Source organism: Lactuca sativa, chromosome 1 (genome assembly GCF_002870075.4).
Source record: "Lactuca sativa cultivar Salinas chromosome 1, Lsat_Salinas_v11, whole genome shotgun sequence".
Lineage (NCBI taxonomy): Eukaryota > Viridiplantae > Streptophyta > Magnoliopsida > Asterales > Asteraceae > Lactuca > Lactuca sativa.
In genome coordinates this window covers 144,596,933-144,615,025 of record NC_056623.2, presented here as the reverse complement: position 1 = coordinate 144,615,025, position 18,093 = coordinate 144,596,933, and the positions used below count along the sequence as shown (strand labels likewise).

Here is an 18,093-nt window from a genome sequence, read left to right as displayed (position 1 = left end):
ATATATATATATATATATATATATATATATATATATATATAACAACACATAAAAATACATAAAAAAATATGTAAAATATTTTAAAATATATATTAATATGTAAAAAAAATATGTTTATATGTTTAAAATACACATAAAAACTTTAAAAAAATACAAAATTACCGATATATATATATATATATATATATATATATATATATATATATAAAAGTACGTTTATACATTATATATAAGTTTTGACGAAATCTATAAAAAAAATCCAATTATTTTGAAAAAATTAATGATTTCGTCTTATGATCTATTGAACAGGTCAAAAAGGACAAAAATAAATAAATAGTTTTTTGGCTTTTCTATTCAAAAAGTTTAAAAATTGAGCTTTTCTAATTGAAAAAAATTAAGATTTTATTAAAAAATTTCCTAAAATATTAAGAGTTTACTATAGATTTTCCATGATGTGAGCCATATGTTGTAACGGAAGTGAGTTCCTATGAATAAGAGAAAAAATGTTTTAAACTATAAAATGTAATGGCACCATATGGCGATCTATGCTTGAGCTCATTACCAAGTAGTTTCATTTTCTGACCATTCATAGTCGCACATGTGTTTCAATATATCAACAATGTCCATATCTTGTATTATGCTTTACCAACAAAGGTCAACATCGCCTACTAATAATGGAAAGAAAACCATCCGTTCATAGAAAAATTATTCAATGCCCTCGGGCCGTGGAAAGAAAAGTGACCATAGACAGAAAATGATATTGTTTTGATGAATTGCGTGTTTTTTGTCATTTTCCCAAAAAAAAATGCCGTTAATATACCAAAAAGAAAACTATTCACTATTCATTGCCGACCATATTGCATAGGTACCATATTTGAATAAGATTGTACTTAATGTCGAAAACACATTCATAAAAATTTAAAAGAAAATAAGTTTTCAAGACGACATATTCACATTTTAGGTCATAAATAATGATATATATATATATATATAATAATTTTTTGGTCATAAATAATTATATATATATATATATATATATATATATATATATATATATATATATATATATATATCATTTTTGGTCATAAATAATGATACATATTCACATTTTAGGTCATAAATAATGATATATATATATATATATATATATATATATATATATATATATATATATATATATATATATATATATATATATATATATATATAATAATTTTTTGGTCATACACAACAATTTGTGTTTTATATGTACACTACAAACATATAAAACACATTATTGTGTATGGCTAAAAATTATTATATACGGATCAACATCATGGGTCATTTGATCGAGTTTCAGTCCCATGTTTTATGGAGTTGTACAGTATAACTCCATAAAACACAAATTGTTATGGATTACTAAAAATTATTATATTCGCATCAACATGCATCAACATCATAGGTCATTTGATCAAGTTTCAGTTTATTTAACCATACCCTTAGTCAAGGGTTACCTATAGTAATGTCAAGAAAGTTTGGGACAGATTTTAGTAAATTTGGCCACTCATTAATCTAATTATGAAACGGTCAAGCAATTCAAGGAACTTAGTAGCCTACCACTTCGACTTTTTCGCATCGGTTTGAAGATTTCTTCAGAAGTTTAAACTCACACAAAACACATTACACACACAAACACACATTTCTCATATCAAATCAACCTATGCGCATATTCACAAAACACCAATTCTCATGTTGATTGGAATCATTACGAAAAGATAAGAAAAATGGAGAGTTATCTGAAGGAGAACTTCGATGTCGAGCCCAAGAACCCGACAGAAGAAGCGTTGAAGAAATGGAGGTCAGCCGTGTGGCTGGTGAAGAACCCTCGCCGGCGGTTTCGTATGGTGGCTGATCTTGCCAAAAGGGCTGCAGCCGAGAAGAAACGCCGGAAGATCCAGGTTTGATCTTTTCATCTTTCTCTTAATTTCTCTTCAGTCTCGACGTTATGTGTAATCGTTATATATCTTTTTAAATTTATACCTTTCCTGATCATGTTTGTTTGCAATCAGTGAACGTAAAACATTTTGAAAGGCATTGAGATTTATCATATGATTAATCAAAGTTTTTTTTTTGGCATGAGTTGTTTTTTTGAAAATTATGAATCATCGTACTATAACTAGATTCGGATATGACGGAATGTCGTAGATCACATGTTTCTACATGCGAACCACAAATGTCAAATCCATTGGATATGAGCCATTTTCTAAAACTTTGTTTTTTTGTTAGTTTCATCCAAGGTAAATGGTCATATTAAAAAACTATCTGCTGAATTGTAAGATTTAGGGACGAAAGTTGCAGGAAAATAAACTATGGGGGCTGTTCGAGACTGTTTTTTATGGTTGGACTCCAAGTGCAAAATTCAGTAAACCAGAGACCATTTTTGTAATTTATTCTGAAAATATGTTGTATGGCTTTATTTTTCTCTATCATATATTCGATGTAGAGAACAAAAAAATAATTTATAACGACTTTATTTTTCTCATCATATATTCGATGTATAGAACAAAAAAATTAATAAATTAATGTAAAATTATATATGTTTGAAAAGTATTCATGGTTTTTAATAATTCTCTTTGACATTACGCGAAAGTTGAAACCAAAAACACACACACATTTAAGGAACTTCTTTGAAAATTCTCACAAACTACAAGAGTGATATATTTCAATTCAGACAACAAAGTCTTACCAAAACCATACGCATAGACTCTTTGTGTTTTCTTGAAATCCAAGTGATATATTTTCATGGGAATTTTCATGTGCAATGATTTCTTGGTGTTGAAAGTGAGGTGTGTTTTTGTATGTTTGAATTACTATATCACATGCCAAGTGATAAATAAAATGTCACTGTGAGGTTAGACTGTCTTTATTGGCATTCATTGATTCTTTATGTATGTTGACTGAAGTAAATGATTCTACAAGCCATCGGGTTGAAATATATGCATATGGAGGCTTTTCTATATTTAGAAATTTGTAATCCATTGCATATATATGTCATATATTCTTCATTTCTATACTCTAATGGAGTTTGTTAATTCTTTACATCAGGAGAAGATCCGGATAGCTTTGTATGTGCAGAAAGCAGCATTGCAGTTCATTGATGGTATGTCTAAAAAGTTATTGATATAGTAAGTAGGGTAAATTGAAAGAAATATCTAACAAACTTTCTTTTATATGTGTATTATTATAGCTTTCTACTTTCATTTCTCAATATTTTATATTAGAAATTATATTTTAGAAAATTTATCCAATCATACGGTTATAATTAGGTAGGTTATTAAGGTAAAATGTGTAAATTGTAAGAAAAATGAAAGGTGGTGCTATAAAGAACAAATCAGTTTCGTTTAAGTCATCGTAATACCAAATTCATGTACATGTCAAGTTTACTACTATATCTTACTTTCATTTCTTTCTAATTTTGCTTTGTATTTTTTTTTTTTATTATATAGCATTATATTTTTCAATTTTTGTGTTTGAAAGCATCATCTTTCGAAAAACAAAATTATATCTAATTATAATTGTTACTATTGTTTTCTACTTGAATTTTTAAAATAGTTATTTTAATAAGACATAAATGAATTTAGATTCTATCAAAACAAATAAAAAGTAAGTTTCTTTTTTATTTTATTCTTTGTATTTAACACTTAAAAACTTGAGTTGACTCCAAGAAATAGCCTATGTTAATTTATTCATTCAATAATTTTGCCTTCATTTTCTTTCTATTACAATTAATAAAATTGCTAAAACGTCAATGTTTTATTGCGGAAATTATCACGTTGATCCAAAATATTTTGGAGATAAATTTTGATTTTGTCGTAGGTCCAATTTGTTTTGAATTAGCTTTTAATGACTATTTTACCCATTCTATTTTATTTTTTTTAAAATTTTTTTATATTACAAAAATCAGAAAAATACACACACACCCATCTCTCTCTCTCTCTCATCTATTTATTTTAACACTGAAAAATACCACCACCAACACAAGCTCCCGACAACATCGGCACCACCGTTTTCTTCGGACCACCGCCAACGCCAACCTTTTGTTTTTCGTCGAACCACCACCGGATACCCTAATCCACTTACAGTGTCATCGGAGTTGTTGACGTAGATCTAAGCTCCAACCACGTTGATCTTTGGTGGTGGTGGTGATGGATTCCAACGTAAAATTGAACTTTCGACGAAGGTTTTCGACGTAGATTTTAACTCCAACGAAATAGATTTGGACTTCCGATGATGACAAAGTAGATCTAAACCTTTTCTTCGATCTGAAAGAGTGAGAAGACTGGAGGCGACCACCACCATTTTGTCGGAGCTCCACCACCTCTCCCTTCACTTCACGTGAGACATCTGGTGCATCACCATCTCTTCATTCATATCTAAACTTTGCCACCTCCATACAGTAGGTCTCATTCACTACGATCTGGACTTTCAACGAAGACGAAGTAAATCTAAACCTTTTTATCAAATCTGAAGGAGTAAGATGGCTAGACGCGACCACCTCTATTTTCCCCAAGCACTACCATCTCTCCTTTCGCTTCAGCTACCGAGCCCTCTGGAGCACCACCATCTCTTCATTTAGATCTAAACTCTACCACCTCCATATAACAGATCTCATTCACGACGATCGTCTTATCTGGTGATCTTCATTCGTTTGTGTATGTGAGAGAAACACACACACACACACAAAGAGGCATGTCTGAAGCGTTTTGACGGTAACGGTGATTTCTAGCGGTTATGGTGACTATGGAGGTGATTTTTGGTAAACAACATCGGATGAGGAGAAAGGTAGTAAAGAAACAGAGAAACGAAGTGCAAATAGAATGGCAGTTTTGGAGGTTGTTTCTGATAAGAATGGTGGTTGTAGCAGGGATTTCCGGCAGATCATTGTGGTTTCCAACAGGCGGCGGTGGCTTCTGATAGATGGCGTTGGTTTCCAGAGAAAGAGAGATAGGTAATATGTATGTTAAAAAGGTGGTGGGTGGGTGTGGTAATAGGGGTGCATGATTTTTTTTTTCATTTTTTTAATCAGAAAATAAAAAAAAAAAAAAGAGAGAAAATCATATTAATAGTGGGCAAATTCATCATTATAATAAAAAGTTTCAAAAATTTTAAACCAAACTCGTAACAAAACTAAAATTTTGGACCAATGGAGCAACACCAAAAAATTTTGTACCAAAATAGCAATTTTGACAAACCATACGAACATTTTTTGCAATTTAGTCATTACAATATATACTTCTAAGGTTGCACGGTGTGGCATGTCTTTTGCCACCGGTAACATAATGTGGCATGTGTTATCAGCGTTTTTTGTCAGCCCTTAAGTGTTTTTGTTGTAGTCGGCAATTCTGAGTGGCACATATATGCCATTCAGAATGAACCACACTTTACTTATATTGACAAGAATGGTCAAAACTTATATGATATTATGGTCAAAATTTTCATAGACAAAAATATAATGACACCGTTGCGTCTTATTAGTCGGTCAAATAAACTTTAATTTATAAACTCTCCGTATATAAAATTTTCACTGTTTTAATTATATTTTTGAATTTTAAATCTATTTTCATCATTTTAATTATATTTTTTATCATGTTAATTCTATACAGATAACATCTCACGATCCATAAATAAGATTTATGTAAATAAAAAGTTTAATGAAAAAAAAATATTATTATAATCCATAGAATTGTCAAACTATAAATTTTTAAATAAATCAAGTTCATATATTTTTTTAAAAAATTTCACTCCACCATTGTTTCCCTAATTCTCAAATATGTTCTTTGATTAGTACAGCTGCTAACAGAACCGAACATAAGGTCTCTGAAGAAGTCGCTCAAGCCGGTTACGACATCGAACCCGACGATCTCGCCTACATAGTCCGCTCCCACAACAACAAAACTTACGATTTCCATGGCGGACTTCAAGGTCTCGCAAGAAAAATCAAAGTCTCACTTCGCGATGGCGTCCTTTCATCCGATATCTCCAAACGCCAACAAATCTTCGGGTTTAATCGCTTCGTCGAAAAGCCCCCTAGAGCTCTATGGATGTTCGTATGGGACGCGTTACAGGATTTGACGTTAATCATTCTCATGGTGTGTGCTGTGATTTCCGTCGGCGTCGGAATTGCTACAGAAGGGTGGCCGAAGGGGATGTACGACGGGTTAGGGATTATTCTGTGTATAGCGTTGGTGGTGGTGGTCACCGCCGTGAGTGATTACAAACAGTCGTTGCAGTTCAAGGATTTGGATAAGGAAAAGAAGAATATAATCATTCAAGTGACGAGAGATGGGAGTAGGAAAAAGGTTTCGATTTACGATTTGGTGGTCGGAGATATTGTTCATTTGTCAATCGGCGATCAAGTTCCGGCGGATGGGATTTTCATCGATGGGTACAGCTTATCAATTGATGAATCGAGTTTATCCGGCGAGAGTGAACCGGTGAACATCGACAAGAAACGCCCGTTTCTGCTATCGGGAACTAAAGTTCAAGATGGCTCCGGTAAAATGCTGGTGACTTCCGTCGGAATGAAAACCGAATGGGGAAGATTAATGGTGACATTAAGCGAAGGTGGCGACGATGAAACCCCATTACAGGTGAAACTCAACGGCGTCGCCACCATCATCGGAAAAATCGGGTTAGCGTTTGCGATTTTAACTTTTCTCGTCCTCACAGCGAGGTTTGTAATCATGAAATTCCTCAATGACGAAATGGGGATATGGTACATGAGCGACGGTTTGGAGCTTCTGAACTATTTCGCCATCGCCGTCACCATACTGGTGGTCGCCGTCCCGGAAGGGCTGCCATTAGCGGTGACGTTAAGTTTAGCTTTCGCGATGAAGAAACTGATGAACGATCGAGCACTCGTGAGGCATCTTTCTGCTTGCGAAACCATGGGATCCGCCACCTGTATCTGTACTGACAAAACCGGAACTTTAACCACAAATCATATGGTTGTCACCCGTCTATGGGCTGCCGGAGAAAATAAAGACATCAGAAGCAAAGAAAAACTCAAATCGTCGATCTCCGAGAAAGTTTTAACTGTTCTTTTACAATCCGTGTTCTTGAACACAAACTCCGAGATCGTAAAAGACGAATCGGGGAAGACGAACATCATCGGTTCTCCGACGGAAACTGCTTTATTGGAATTCGGACTACTTTTTCAAAGCAATTACACCGCCGAATCGAAAAACGTGAAGATCATCAAAGTCGAACCGTTTAATTCCGTCAAGAAAAAGATGTCGGTGCTCGTCGCTCTTCCCGGAGGTAAATTACGAGCTTTCTGCAAAGGCGCGTCGGAGATTATATTAAGTTTATGCGATAAAATCATCACCGACGATGGAGAAATCATGGAGATTTCCGACAAACAACGGAAAGCGATTACAGATGTGATAAATGGTTTCGCATGTGACGCCCTAAGAACGATTTGTTTAGCTTTTAGGGATTTAGACACTGGTTCAAGCTCCGATAACATTCCGGAGACTAATTACACGATAATTGCAGTGGTCGGAATTAAAGATCCGGTGAGGCCAGGGGTGAAAGAGGCGGTGAAGACTTGTTTGGACGCCGGAATAATTGTGAGGATGGTGACCGGAGATAATATCAATACTGCAAAAGCTATTGCTAGAGAATGTGGGATTTTGACTGCGGATGGTTTGGCTATTGAAGGACCGGTTTTTAGGGAAAAAAGCGTTGACCAGTTGAAAGATATAATTCCTAGGCTTCAAGTCATGGCAAGATCTTTACCTTTGGATAAACATAAGTTGGTTACCCTTTTGCGAAATGAATTTAAGGAAGTTGTGGCGGTTACTGGTGACGGGACAAATGATGCCCCGGCTTTACATGAAGCCGATATCGGTCTGGCCATGGGTATAGCCGGAACCGAGGTTCGTTATTGTATTCGTAACTTTTTTTCTTGAGTTGGCCCACACCGGGCCAACTCAAGAAGTGGCTGACACAAAAACAAGTCAGCTCAAGAAGTGGCTGACATGTTAGATTGTTTTTGTGTCAGCCATGCTGTGGACAACTTCATAGTTGTCCACGGTTTGCTGGAAGGATGATGTATGATGTTTTTTGTGTTTTATAGGTTGCGAAAGAAAATGCGGATGTTGTGATTATGGATGATAATTTCAAGACAATCGTGTATGTTGCTAGATGGGGTCGTTCGGTTTATATAAATATCCAAAAGTTTGTGCAATTTCAGTTAACGGTTAATGTCGTTGCACTCATGACCAATTTTGTTTCTGCATGCACATCAGGTTCCTTCCCTCTTTCCAACATTTTATTTAGGGTTAATGTCGTAAACGGGAACCAACTATGATGATTTTGCGCTTTAGGTCCCTCATCTTCGAATTCATTAACGTTTTAAATTTGTTTCGCTTTATAGTAGTAAAATTTAAGGATTTTAACTAATCTAAAAAAAAATTCAGGATCTGCTCCTCTTACTGCTGTCCAACTGCTTTGGGTGAACATGATAATGGACACATTAGGTGCTTTAGCTTTGGCAACAGAACCTCCTCATGATGGGTTAATGAAAAGACCCCCAATTGGGCGTGAAGTCAACTTTATAACAAAGGTTATGTGGCGGAATATCATTGGTCAAAGTGTTTATCAACTTGTGATTCTTGGCCTTCTTCAATTTGATGGAAAGCGTGTTCTTAAAATCAATGGTCCGGATTCTACTGTGATTCTCAATACATTGATCTTTAATACCTTCGTTTTCTGCCAGGTAATTTGTAATTGTGTTCCATGACTATAAAGTACAATCCTATAAGAAGAAATGAAATGAGAAAGCCCTATATTAATAAGATATCAAAGATATGTTCTTTGATATAATGTTTTTACCATATAGTTGGAGTGGAAAAACGATTTGATACTAAGGGTGCGTTTGGTTGTGGAAAATTTTCTAGTTTTCTAGGAAAATTTTCCAAGAAAAACGGAAATTTTGAAAACGCATTTGGTTCGTTTAGTTTTCCAAAGTTTTCTAAGAAAATGAAAATGTTCAGTTTTCCAAATTGTATGTAAATTAAAAAAGTTATTTTTACGGTTTTCCAAAGTTTTCCAAATTTCTAAGATGGAAAATGAAAACTCCATCCTTTCCAACCAAACGTGTTTTCACTGAAAATTGAAAATGAAAACTCAATCCTATTTTCTGAAAACATTTCCATAGAAAATGAAAACAGTTTTCCACAACCAAACGCACCCTAAACAATCACCATTATCGACCAAAGATTGTTTGGTTAATAGATTCCAACTCCTTTGACAGATTTCATTCCTTCCAAAAACATTCTGCTAACCAAACACGTAATGATAAATTTCTATCATTTTACAGGTATTTAATGAAATAAACAGCCGTGACATGGAGAAAATAAACGTGTTACGTGGAATGTTTGATAGTTGGGTGTTCATGTTAGTGATGATTTGCACGGTGACATTCCAAATCATAATAGTTGAATTATTAGGTACATTTGCATCCACAGTTCCATTATCTTGGGACTTATGGTTTGCTAGTGTTCTTTTGGGTTCACTTAGTATGCCGGTTGGAGCCATCTTGAAGTGCATCCCGGTTGACTCATCTACGAGCCATGGCATCAAGCAACATGATGGCTATGAGCCGCTTGCTAGGGGTCCGGATATGGCTTGAGATTGAGGATTTAATTATTTATTTGTTTATTTATTTTAATTCTTTGTGAGGTTTGATTTTTAAAACCTTGGAACCATTGTTTTTGAGGGAGGGTAGAATAGTTGGTGCGGATTTGAATTTTGAATTTCAGATAAAGAAATTTGTTTGTTATTTTTTGTGGTATTTTATGAGTATTTTGTTTTTTTACATTTATATAACGGGTTGGAAACTCATGACACTTTTAGTACATGATTTCTCAAAAAAGTATTTATTTAAATAATGTTATGTTTTTTTAGAGGAAGAGATTTGTATAAAGGTTATCTATATTAAGGATGTGTTTGGGTTAGCTTTTTTTATGGTAAAAGTGATTCTTAAAAAAAGTGTTTATTAGCTTACGATTTTTCAGGAATAAAATGGTGAAAAAGTTAAAAAGAGCTTTTTGAAAGCTAGGATTTTCGAGACTTTTGAAACTTTTATTTTTTCTTATAAAAAAAGCTATTTTAAAAAGTGTTTTTTAACTACACAAACACTTTTTTTAGTTTCTTAGCTTTTTGAAAAGCTAAAAAGTGTTTTGAAAAGTTTTGTCAAACACCGATTAAAACAATGATTTAAATAATGTTATGTATTTTCGATGCTTTTCCACAACTTTTAATGGTTTGGTTTTGGCGCACACCCTTGGTCCATATTTAGGGTTAACACAACCACTTAAACGTTATAAAATAGTAGATAGAATATGGAAATACGAACATAACAATGTCTAAAACAATCCAAACAAACAAAATAGCAATAATCTAACAAATAATTAGACAAGAGATGTGAAAAGGTTCCAAAATCACCAAATTTAGGATAGTGGCACATCCCATAATAAAATGTCAAGATAAGGTAAAAATTGATGTAACATTAGTTGTTGAATTATTTATTTTTATCACATCATTGAACTTGTTTAAATTTGAAATTTGTGACTATGAATGGTAACCACAAACATTGCTCGTGTACTTGTTCATGAATAAACTTATTTGCATAAGAATCTAACACGAACACAAAAGTCTATGTTTGTGTTTGTTTATTTGTCAGGTTAAATTTTTATGAACACAATGTATAATTCATAAAATCTTCTACCAATCTCTATCATAATCGTAAAAAAATCATTTGCTAATTTCTAAGCACATTCCAATTTGCAAAATACGACTGTCTACTTGAAATCTCTACCAACATTTTATAAAATCCTTGCATATTTTACAAGTTACAAGAAAATAAACAGCCATCATTCAGTTGTAGGTGTGCTAGACGAGGGTTCGGAACCATTTCTTCTTGTAAATAACTTGTTTATATCTTCTGTTACAACATTGCTCCTACAAAATCCCCATTTTAATCATCAAACCAAAATATGTAGCTCAAGAGTAAAAAATAAAAGATGAAAGAGAAAACAACTGTTTTTGTCATGCATTAGACTGATACAGATGTCAATACGACAAAACTTGCAGCTGTTTGTACCACCCAAAAAGGTGAAACAGGGTGAGACAGGGACTCGCTCTTGATCTCTCGTCTGTTCAAAAAAAGACGAAAATGCCCTCCTCATCGTCGTCATCGAAAATAGTCCTAAAAAGCTTGTCCAGTCCATTCCCGTCTCGTGTAGTAAACGCAGCCTTAAGGCTGCGTTCTTTACACGGGACTGGACTGAACAAGCTTTTTAGGGCTATTTTCGATGACAATGATGAGGAGGGCATTTTCGTCTTTTTGAATAGACGAGAGATCAAGAGCGAGTCCATGCCCCACCCAGTTCCACCTTTTTGGGTGGGACAAAAGGTTGCAATTTTTGTCCTATTGACATTTGTATCAGTCTAATACATGTCACACAATGTAAACAAATACAATCTAATAAACAATATTTAACAAGAAATATCTATTTTAAATAAATAAAAAAACATAGAAATTCACCTTCCGCTAAGCTGAGGTGGACGAAGAAGACCACGTGCTGTCTCAGGGACATTTTTGGAATGTGGTAAATTCCCTCTTGGAATTTTTCCACGAGGATTAGAAGTTGTGGTTTCTTTAGTATCCCTTTTTCGTGATGCATTTTGAGCAATGGCAGCTGCAACTCGTGAACTATGATCATAATTTCCACTCATATTTGAAGGCAATGAAGGCGAATTCAAAAGAAATGACGCATCAGGTAGTTTAAAAGGCTCTGGTTGTTGTTGAACAGGCAATTTTGTAGATTTCCTACACATGTCAAAAATAGCAACGTAGGAATTAACTCCTTATCATTCACCAAATCTTATCCAATTTGTTCAAATTCACCAAAATGTTATTCAATTTGTTATCATTGTGTTTATAACTCATTTGTTCAAAAACATACTAAATGCATACAAAAACACAATGAATGCTGCAATTTCTACCAAATACATCCTCTTCAGTCAAAACAAACAAAAAAATTTTAAATCCTGACACGAATTCTAGCAATAATCTTAGTGAACATAACCTCAAGATGCATCCAAATAAGAGCTGCATCTCGATTTTGAAAAGGGGTTATTTTGAAACCCTAGAACTTTTGTTTGTGGATTGAGAACTTTTTGAGTTTCCTTATAGGTCTAATGAAAATGAACACAATGACATAAATGGAAAGATACTATTGGTGACTAAGAAAAAGAAAACATGTATATCTACTATTTATCGGACAAGTAGCAAATTTCAGACGATAACTAACTATGATATCTCAATAAACTGAAATCAGCTGGCAATACATTGGGAGACTTTACAAGAAAAAACAATGAGACTTAAATTGAACAGGGCATTTCATTATTCATAAAGTTAAATTCATAAAAGATTGTTTCAAATCAAAATAAAGAACTTAATTCACCATCGCGGAACTTAGAACCCTAAATCTATACCCTTTTTCGATCAAATTGGAAAGAGAATAAAGAACTTACTCATTGGGAGGATGAGTTTTCTCATGGACCGGATTGGGGGGTGAAATTACAAGATTATCATTGTTGCGCCCTTCTTCTCTACCAACTGCTTCATCTTCTTCATCAGAAGAAGCGTAATCCACCAGCGACATCTCTCCCTCGAAAAGAAATTTTCTCTCCCGCTTGTATATATAATATGTGTTTGGATAAACTTTAGTTTTGGTCCTTAAACTTCTAGATTTTCGCAATATAGTACATACTTCTATTTTTGTAAATTTACCAACGAATCTTTAAATTAAAGGGTTAGCAAGTTATTTCAAAAGGTAATCACAAAATTACCACTTTCTATAAATAAATATAAACCGCTGTCACAGTCAAAGAAAAAAAAACTATCATGTTTGAAAATTGTCAATCGAATTCAATTAGATTTTCGAATTCAATTGAATTGTCGGTACTAACCATAAATATTGTCACCTCATCATCATACATAATCACATTACACTAGGCGTGAGACCCATATGTTATACGGGTTTGATAAAACAAAAAATTAAATATGAAAGTTTAAACAAAAATTTATTTAAATTTGAAATTTTAGATTTGAAATTTCAAATTTAAAATTTGAATTTAAAAAGAAACATATTAAATGATATATGAGTATTAATATTGTAATTTATTGATTATTTTTAATTAAGGCAATTATTAATTGATGTGTAAATATGATGTGTTAATTAAGAAAAGATAAAAAGGAAATGATAAATGAAAAAAAAAATTTAATCAAAAATACCAAAAAATGACATGTGTCAAAGTTAATGAGAGAGTGACATGTGGCAAAATTATTTTCATTTATTAGGGAGAATTGGTACTTAATACTACACATCATTTTTTTTAATCAAAACTAAATAAAAAAAATATAATAAAATTTTTAAGTTTTTAACTAGAATAAAAACATTATAATGCTTAAATTTTAAAAACACCAAAAGCTAAGCAACTTAAATAAAAAGAAAAAAAAAACGAACATTCAAATAATAATCGGAAAATTACATAAAATAGAAGTTCCATAAAAAACATAATTCAAAGATATAACTTGTCTCTGTTCATGTTGTTTTGCTATAGATGGTTCGATAGGTCTTCTCGAAGATATTAACACGTTTTAGCATTTTGAATTTCAACTATTCTTGTTAAGAATTCAACCGAGCTACTTAAGTGTATACTTAAGACATCTACATCCTAACATACAGTGTATACATACTGGAGTGTACAATATAGTGAGATGAATTCACCTGGATGGTTTCTCAAGAGATAAACACTTAACCGGACAGTTTAGCCGATCAATAACACTTCAACGACGATTAGCCTATATTACTATAGTTTATTAGTTCTTATGGTAAAGTAGGCTAGATTTATCACTAATCCCAATGAATAATGATAGTTCTATCATATAAGGATAAGCCAGGCAGGGCAGTTGGGAGGCAGGATCATTTCGGCCTACAACTTTTCTAAAATCCAACAACCAAACCAACATGATCATTCTAGACACCTTTCATATAAGTAGATCAATCAATATAACGACTTGGGGTTACTAATAAATCTTATAAATAAATAAATAAATATATATATATATATATATATATATATATATATATATATATATATATATATTCATAACAATGACTATGAACATAAATATAGTTACACTTAGGATAGAGTAATCATAGCTTACCTACAAAGTATTTTGACGAGAATCGGGAGTTAAACTGACAAAATACTGACTCGGGATCTCCTACTCGGATGCATACTCGAGGGCTTCACCGTTGGTCGAAAACTACGGGAAAATGGCTCTATAGAGGAGAATATCAAGAGAGGGAAGTTTTAGGGGTATGAAGTGAGCAGCTTATACGAAATGTGGAGTATATATAGGCTCACAAGGGTTACGCGTCGTGCATGCATAGGGCGCGTCGCGCACATGTGTGTTGTTGGCTCCACCCTCCTTCTGCAACATGTTACGCCTAGAGTCGTTCACCTCTTACCTTCCAGAAACAAGCCATGTTTCACAAAACCGTGGTGCCACATGTCACGTCCACAACATTCCACGTCGCCTTGACCCTTGGAGGAGTGGGTGGTCGATTTGCCACGTGGCGCCCTCTAGTGGTGCCACGTTATCACCGCACACGAACTTCCATATTTTCGAAATGGCGTAACTTATTTAAACGAGCTCTGTTTTCTACATGTTTTATATCGCTAGACTCTCGACGAGATCTACACCTTTACTTTAGATCCCAAAAGCTAATTCTCAATCTATCACAAATTTATATTTTTGATAGGTTTAGACTATTAGAGATCAATGTAGAAGCATAACTCTAACATACGGACTCCATTCTCAATGTTCTTTATATCGATGGACTCCTATGAAAGAGATCTTCAACTCTAGTTTAGATTATTTTGCCTAATAATCTACCATTCTAAAATTCGATTTCTATATCGCGTACTGTTGTACCCGGTTGCACAGAGACTTCGAAAAATCATAACTTTTGTTCACGAAGTCAGATTTGGACGTTTTATATATCTACGAAAATTGTATTGACGTTTACTATGTGTCTATGATAATTATTTTGGCTCGATAATAATATAATTTTTTTTCCATATTTTATAATATTTACAATCTACGGCTATGGCGAGAATGGGGTGTTACAACTATTTTCCAAGAAGGTTGTAAGATTGTTTTGCTTCTGATTTTTAAGAAGAAAGAAAAAATAAATCGAAAGTAGAAACCCCAAACCTCTATAATTGACTGGTTTTATTCAAAGATTGAGACCATTTTTGTCTAAGATTAAAGACGATTCGGTAGCCATTATTAATATCCGCATAATCAGCAAAGAAATCTAAGCATTTTTTTTTTACTTCCCCAAGTTTTAGTCGATTTTCCCGCTTCTAAAGTAATGATGTGATGCGTGTGTGCTTTCTTGCATGCGTTTCCTATGGCTTTGGCTGGTAGTGAACAAAGAATTAACCTAACTTTATTTGGGTCTAAACTCAACCTAGGCTAAGATATATGCTAAAAAAAATTGGCCCTATGATTTAGCAAACTCTGTTCATGGCCATACTTTCAACTCTCTTTGAGCCGACCCTAATGTGCCTTTTCGAGGACTTCTAGTAATGGACATGAACACCTCAATGTTATTCTTCATTCCCTTTGATTTTGTAACAACTCGAAAGTGGAAGGAAAATATATACTCTTGATGAATATCAAACATGTTCCTAAATTTTAACATGATTCTTCTAAGAGTTCCAAACATATTCATAGTATGACATTTTGAGCTTGTAAACGTTTTTTTGGTTTTATAATTTAATAACACAAGATAGCTATGAGGATATTCTACTTTCATTACTTTCCCGAAATAGATCATATACCACTTAGTATAAGACAATATGACTCTCAAAATTTGAAATACATTTATCCTTGTGTTTCGAACTTGACAAAGTAGTTTTTTGCTTGTATAATTCTAAAGCAGGATACATAGGAGAAGAGCTTACTTCCATGGTATCAACAGTCCAAATAAAAACAGACTCCATTTTAGGTTTCATACTTGTTCTTCTTAGGAGTTCTTCTTTTCGAAAATGAGTTTTGAAAGCCATATAAAGAGAAGTACGAAGGTAAGCCGTGAAAAGAATTTTCAAAGATTTTTTTGGTTTGTGACAATCAACAACTTTAAATAGGGGACCACAATAATGGAGTTCGAAAGTCCAGTTTGAAACATGTAAAGTTTTACAGATGGTGGTTATTTTGGTCTTTTGCTAAAATGATGGTCACTTTGTAATATGCATTTATGAAAAATGATCATTTCGATGACTCTTATTTTAATTTTCTAACTTTATGAGAATTTCACAAATGATTTTTAACTTGGCAAAAACTTCATTATTTTAGTAAAGTGAGATACTTTTAACAAATGTTTAAGCTTCCAAAATTTCACAGATTTTATGTCAATGTCGTTAAAATTAATTTTCATGTCTTTAGTTTAAAAAAACGACATAAGAATATTACTTTTTTAGAATGGTTCAACCTTTAGGGAGGAAGGGATACATTTTCAAACACTTGAATATATACCCAGATACCATTAGGCCAAGGGCTTTTTTGTCAAGAAATTCCATATATGCTTGCGAATTAAATGGTCAGTATTTATTAAAATACTTGCATTATTGTTTAAACTATTTTGTGTTAAAATGAAAAAGTTTACGTGTATTCTTGTGAAGATTGTTAGATACTTAGATTCATTTTATGACATGTGGTAATATTAAATATTGATAGGAATGACGAACAAAATGGGTCGTGACTCTAATGTGTGAAATGCAAATTTGTTTGGAAATTATATGCATTATATTTTACGTTATGACCCTGTGATATTTCATATGCAATAACAAAACCTTATATACATTGTATTAATGCAATTCACATATCATTATGTTATGTTGTATATTATAAACAAGGGACACACCAACACCAAGTCAACTAGGTTGTTTGGTTGCAAAACCCAATTACAATCATCTTATTATTTTTCCTAGCTTGCAAGTAATTTTCCTATTAAAATGCAATGTATCAACATCCTTTCATTAATTTGTTTACTATAAAATCTTACTTTTATATACTAGTTTATAACCCGTGAGAACCACGGTTATAAAATTAATTAAACTCTCATAGTAAAAACTTAAAATTATTAATCAATTATTTCAAATAAATTATTATTTAAGAGATATGTTTTTAGTTATATAAAATTATAATCGTTGATTTAAATAAATACATTAAATTATATCATCTTATAATATATATTAATTTTATTTTATTTTTTATTCTAATGTTATTAATTTAATGTAATTAGAATGTGAAATTTAAAATTTGAACGTTGAAATTTTAAGAGATATGTTTTTAGTTATATAAAATTATAATCGTTGATTTAAATAAATACATTAAATTATATCACCTAATAATATATGTTAATTTTATTTTATTTTTTATTCTAATGTTATTAATTTAATGTAATTAGAATGTGAAATTTAAAATTTGAACGTTGAAATGAAAAATCAATTATTAATTTAATTGATTAGAGTGAGAAATTTAAAATTTAAAATTTGAATAGAGAATTAATAGGTTGACATGTGGCATGATAGGTGACATATAATATTAACTAGGAAAAGGTCCGTGCGTTGCACGGGTGAAAGTTTAGTGACAAAAATATAAAGAAGTAAAAATAAAGTGCCAAAATTATAAAGAGGAAAAGTTTGTTGAAACTTTAGTGGCAAAATTAGTAAAAATAAAGTACCAAAACTATAAAGAGGAAAAGTTTGTTGAAACTTTAGTGACAAAATTATAAAAAAAAAAATAAAGTAGTAAAATTATAAAAGAATAAAGAAAAAGGGTTTTAAATAAGTAAAAGTGAAAGTTTAGTGTCAAAAATATGAAAAAGTAAAAATAAAATGGCAAAATTATAAAAATGAAAAGTTTGTTGAAACTTTAGTGGCAAAATGAAGAAAAAATAA

The 18,093-nt window shown here is 32.4% G+C and overlaps 2 protein-coding genes across 3 annotated transcripts; one reads left to right on the top strand and one right to left on the bottom strand.

Moving 5' to 3' along the window:
• Nucleotides 1-1,527: 1,527 nt before the first annotated feature.
• Nucleotides 1,528-9,828, top strand: LOC111910018 (putative calcium-transporting ATPase 11, plasma membrane-type). Of its 2 annotated transcripts, XM_023905816.3 has the most exons (6): nt 1,528-1,937; nt 3,085-3,139; nt 5,830-7,919; nt 8,120-8,291; nt 8,463-8,761; nt 9,365-9,828. In XM_023905816.3, exons 1-6 carry the CDS (start codon nt 1,764-1,766, stop codon nt 9,674-9,676), a joined length of 3,102 nt encoding a protein of 1,033 aa, XP_023761584.1. In that variant the 5' UTR covers nt 1,528-1,763; the 3' UTR covers nt 9,677-9,828. The 2 variants fall into 2 exon arrangements, with proteins under 2 accessions (XP_023761584.1, XP_023761585.1); XM_023905817.3 differs by lacking the exons at nt 1,528-1,937; nt 3,085-3,139 and adding an exon at nt 4,827-4,987.
• A 926-nt stretch (nt 9,829-10,754) lies between these two features.
• LOC111910017 (uncharacterized) lies at nt 10,755-12,742 on the bottom strand. The gene is made up of 3 exons (XM_023905815.3): nt 12,586-12,742; nt 11,594-11,878; nt 10,755-11,007 (listed from the first exon to the last, which is right to left on the bottom strand). The coding sequence occupies exons 1-3, from the start codon at nt 12,714-12,716 to the stop codon at nt 10,920-10,922; spliced, it is 504 nt and encodes a 167-aa protein (XP_023761583.1). The 5' UTR covers nt 12,717-12,742; the 3' UTR covers nt 10,755-10,919.
• Between the last annotated feature and the right edge of the window lie 5,351 nt (nt 12,743-18,093).

Bases quoted from the DNA above. Each gene is read 5' to 3' on its own strand.
- LOC111910018 (XM_023905816.3), top strand. From the start codon at position 1,764: ATGGAGAGTTATCTGAAGGAGAACTTCGATGTCGAGCCCAAGAACCCG. The intron at 1,938-3,084 runs GTTTGATCTTTT...TCTTTACATCAG, and splicing joins AGAAACGCCGGAAGATCCAG to GAGAAGATCCGGATAGCTTT. The intron at 8,762-9,364 runs GTAATTTGTAAT...ATCATTTTACAG, and splicing joins ATACCTTCGTTTTCTGCCAG to GTATTTAATGAAATAAACAG.
- LOC111910017 (XM_023905815.3), bottom strand. From the start codon at position 12,716: ATGTCGCTGGTGGATTACGCTTCTTCTGATGAAGAAGATGAAGCAGTT. The intron at 11,879-12,585 runs GTAAGTTCTTTA...TGACATGTGTAG, and splicing joins AAAACTCATCCTCCCAATGA to GAAATCTACAAAATTGCCTG. The intron at 11,008-11,593 runs GTGAATTTCTAT...GGGATTTTGTAG, and splicing joins CCACCTCAGCTTAGCGGAAG to GAGCAATGTTGTAACAGAAG.